Consider the following 3481-nt stretch of genomic DNA (forward strand, 5'->3'; position numbering starts at 1 on the left):
GGGGGGGGGGGGTTAATCTCTTCGTTTTTACTAAGTCTAAGTTGAATCGTATTTTTATGACTCGTTTTGCCTTCTAGAACAGGAGTGGTAGTGTTTTTTGAGCACTAAATTATTATGTCCCAAAAATAAGACAAGGGTTATAATTTTCCAGAGCAGCTAAATGACCAAGAACCCCAAGAGATGTTCATTGTACCATAAATGTAGCATGTTAATTACACTATAAACTGTAACATGCCACACATTTATAGCCAAGTTATGGTGCAATAAAACTGCATACCAATCACAAAAATGTTTCATATTTACTGTGGAACATCTTTGGAGCTATTTGTATCATGCCTTAAATTGAATATGTGGCAATGTGTCTCAGACTTGGGGCTGGTCCACGCCTGGGACATAGCCAATCCCTGGCCCAACACCCAGCATCAGGTAGGGGACAGTCCTGGGTCCCACAACAGAAGCTGTGGGATTGCCCTCTGCCCAATCCTGATGCTCAGCTGCCACAGGGGCCAGGACACAGCTGCTCCCTCCCAGGACTGGACTGGGGCAGCTCCAGGTTCAGCCCCAACGCTGGTGATTTGGACATGAGGAGTGTTATGCCCCATCTGAAACACTGCTGATTCGAACCATGCACCAGGAACTCTTGAATGCTAAACCAAAAGTTTAAACTAAGACCAGGGAGAACTGCTGAGATTTTCCTCATTTTATTTTTTGTAGGGAAAGTGAGATCACATAACTTCCCAGATGGAAGAATTAGACTCTTGGCAAGGGGAACGCTGCTATAAATCACCAGTTGGCAACCTTCTGGTGGCATGGGTTGGAACAACCCAGCTCAGGTCTGAAGTGGGGCAGTGTTCCAACCTAGGCCACACAGATGTTCAGTTTCTACTGGGAGAATTGGTATTCTCTTGGTAGAAACCAAAAATGTGCAGACATTCAGGCATTTTCTCCTAGAGCAATATAACTGCTCTGAGGGAAAAAAATAACTCAGCAACAACCAGGTAGAAAACACTCCCAAAAAAGTTTTTCCTGGGAGACCAAATGTCTGCACACTTTCCTCTGGTTTAACTCCTCCTAAGGAACAGGAATGGAGCAGCAAGAACAACTCCCATGCCTTTCAGAGACCAGGGTCACCCCAGTTTGAAGAAGCTACAAGGGGCAGGTGGCTCCTACCCCTCCCACAAACTGGTAGGGGAGGAGCAGCTGCCAGCTGTTCCCCACCTGCTCCTCATTCCAGAACTCCCAGGAGCTCTCAGGGAGCAGACACTGCCCACTGCCTGCTTCCCTTGCAGCCTCCGCCCCTTGGAGGTTTTCCCCAAGCCTGTCTCCTGCCCCCACAAGTTTTTAAATCATCACCCCTGCTGTTCAGCGGCACTGCCGCTGGGGATGGAAGTGGGAAGGGAAGTGGAGAGGACAAGGGGAAGAAGGCAGGGGGAGCTCCACCCCCTTTGCTCAGCTCCCAGTACCAAGACCTGAGCAGGGGGAGCAGCAGGGCAAAGCCCCTGCCAACCTCTCACAATGGGAACTCTGGAGCAAGCAGGCAGCTGCGCCACTTTGCTCTGAGTACTGGTGCCTAGGAGCTGAGCAGAGAGAGCAGCATGACAAAGCTCCTGCCTACCTTTCATACAGGAGTTCCTGGTGTGAGAGGCAGTCAGGGGCTTTGCTGTATTGCTCCCTCCACTTGGCTCCCGATGTCAAGAAGCCTAGCAATGGGAGTTGCAGTTCCCTGCTTGCTTCTCACATGGGAGTTCCTAATTTGAGAGAGGCAGGAGGGGATTTCACCCCAGTGCTGCAGTCCCTCTAGGAATGGAAAGATCACCCTAGTCTGGGGAAGGCACAATGAGTATGAGGGGGCAGTTGCAGACTAAACATCTATACTGCTTCCCCTCTTGAAATCATTTCTAGTAGTGGAAATTTTCCACAGCTAGAACTGAACATTTGTATGCAGCTCTAGTCACTTTTACCACTTCTCCCCAAGCCCCCAGCTGCAGCACAGGTGCAATTTCCAGCTGTCCAGCACCACCAAATCCCACCAGTTCATGGATTACTGCCTACATATGTAATTACAAAAGTAGTAGTGATGAAACTTACAAATAAAAATTCCAATACCAGCATGACACCCCGATTATCCTGAAGTTTCACTTCATTAATCCACTCGTATGCACAATTTAAAGAAAAATCCTAAACATGCACAGTACACCAGGTTCATTAACTGAACACTTAGTCCTTTGAAATGCTACAATGTGCATGCTTAAAGGCAAATATTTATCAGATACAAAACAGTTAACTGAAGGAAGTTTATTCCTGCTTCCCACCCCACCAAGACCATTCAAGACCAACTCAAGTGATTTTAAGTCATTCCTTACATTCAGATTAACCTAGTCAGAGTGCAAGTGTAAAATTTCAAACCCTAAAATAGGGGGAAAAATTTTTATATCACTTCAAATGGTTTAACTTCTCAGCTGTGATTATTTATATGTGATTATTATTTAACCAGTGTGAAATTACTGTAAAAGCAAATTAAACTAAACACAAAAAGAGGCAGCAAGATAGTATGATCCTGGATATCAAGAACAAAATAAAGACAGGAGTTTATCTAAGACCAGACCATTCTACAATACCTGTAAACTAGAAAAATTTTAAAGCATGAAATGTACGTACCAGTAATCCTGAAGTACTGATCAAAAAGTCCAACATTTACTGATTGCAGATCATTAAGTTTTAATACCAAGCAACATGAGAGGTGAAAAGAGCTATTTTCATAATCCGAGTTTTTTTGGTTCCAAAAGCCTAATAAATGGAAAGGAATATATAGTATAAGACATAAAGGGAAAAATGCTTACTGCATCTCTTCAAATGAATCCCTTCAAGGAAGATACCTTTAAAGATAACATTATCTGGCTCTCAATTTAAGGGAAAAAAGACAAAAATAATCAAATAAAGACATCTATTGTACATGTAAAAAACTTTTTACTTTTTGTACTAAAATTTGATATGTAGGAAATTTTATAAGAAATACTTTGATTTTAAAGATAAGCCTTCTGTTTGAAGAAATATGCCTTCTGTTTGAAGAAATATTTTATAAATATGTTGATTATAATGAATGCTGATTGGCTGTTATTCTCAAAGGCAGGATTTAGCTCTCACATTTTAGGAATGACAGTTAGTGGCAGCTTCCTTAGGTGTGACGACTTTAAAACTTAGTTTTAGTAAGGGTGCACTGAAGATTTTTTGGGCTGATACCAATGGCCAATTATTGACCAGCCATATTGACCAATACTGATCCGACTGCTGACATGCAGCCCAGCAGCTTGGAGAGCAGCGTCCGGCTGGTCTGTTGGGGGGGAAGGGAAGGGGTTTGGGGTCCACATTGAGGCCCCCATAGTGGGGGAGGGAGTGGGACTCAGGCAGGAGCTGACCAGCTGGGGTGGATTTGGGCAAGGAGCAGCCTAGGAAGTTGTCAGGTGGTAGATAGGGAAATGGG

The 3481-nt window shown here is 44.1% G+C and overlaps 1 protein-coding gene across 1 annotated transcript in view; it reads right to left on the bottom strand.

Annotated features, from left to right (window-relative positions):
• NISCH (nischarin) overlaps positions 1 to 3481 on the bottom strand; it is an 86782-nt gene that overhangs the window by 9891 nt on the left and 73410 nt on the right. Inside the window, exon 19 of the mRNA XM_019504632.1 lies at positions 2659 to 2787. Coding sequence (XP_019360177.1) covers positions 2659 to 2787 — 129 coding nt within the window. The remainder of the gene's footprint in view (positions 1 to 2658; positions 2788 to 3481) is intronic.

Source organism: Gavialis gangeticus, unplaced genomic scaffold, assembly GCF_001723915.1.
Source record: "Gavialis gangeticus isolate Ggan-Ray unplaced genomic scaffold, GavGan_comp1, whole genome shotgun sequence".
Lineage (NCBI taxonomy): Eukaryota > Metazoa > Chordata > Crocodylia > Gavialidae > Gavialis > Gavialis gangeticus.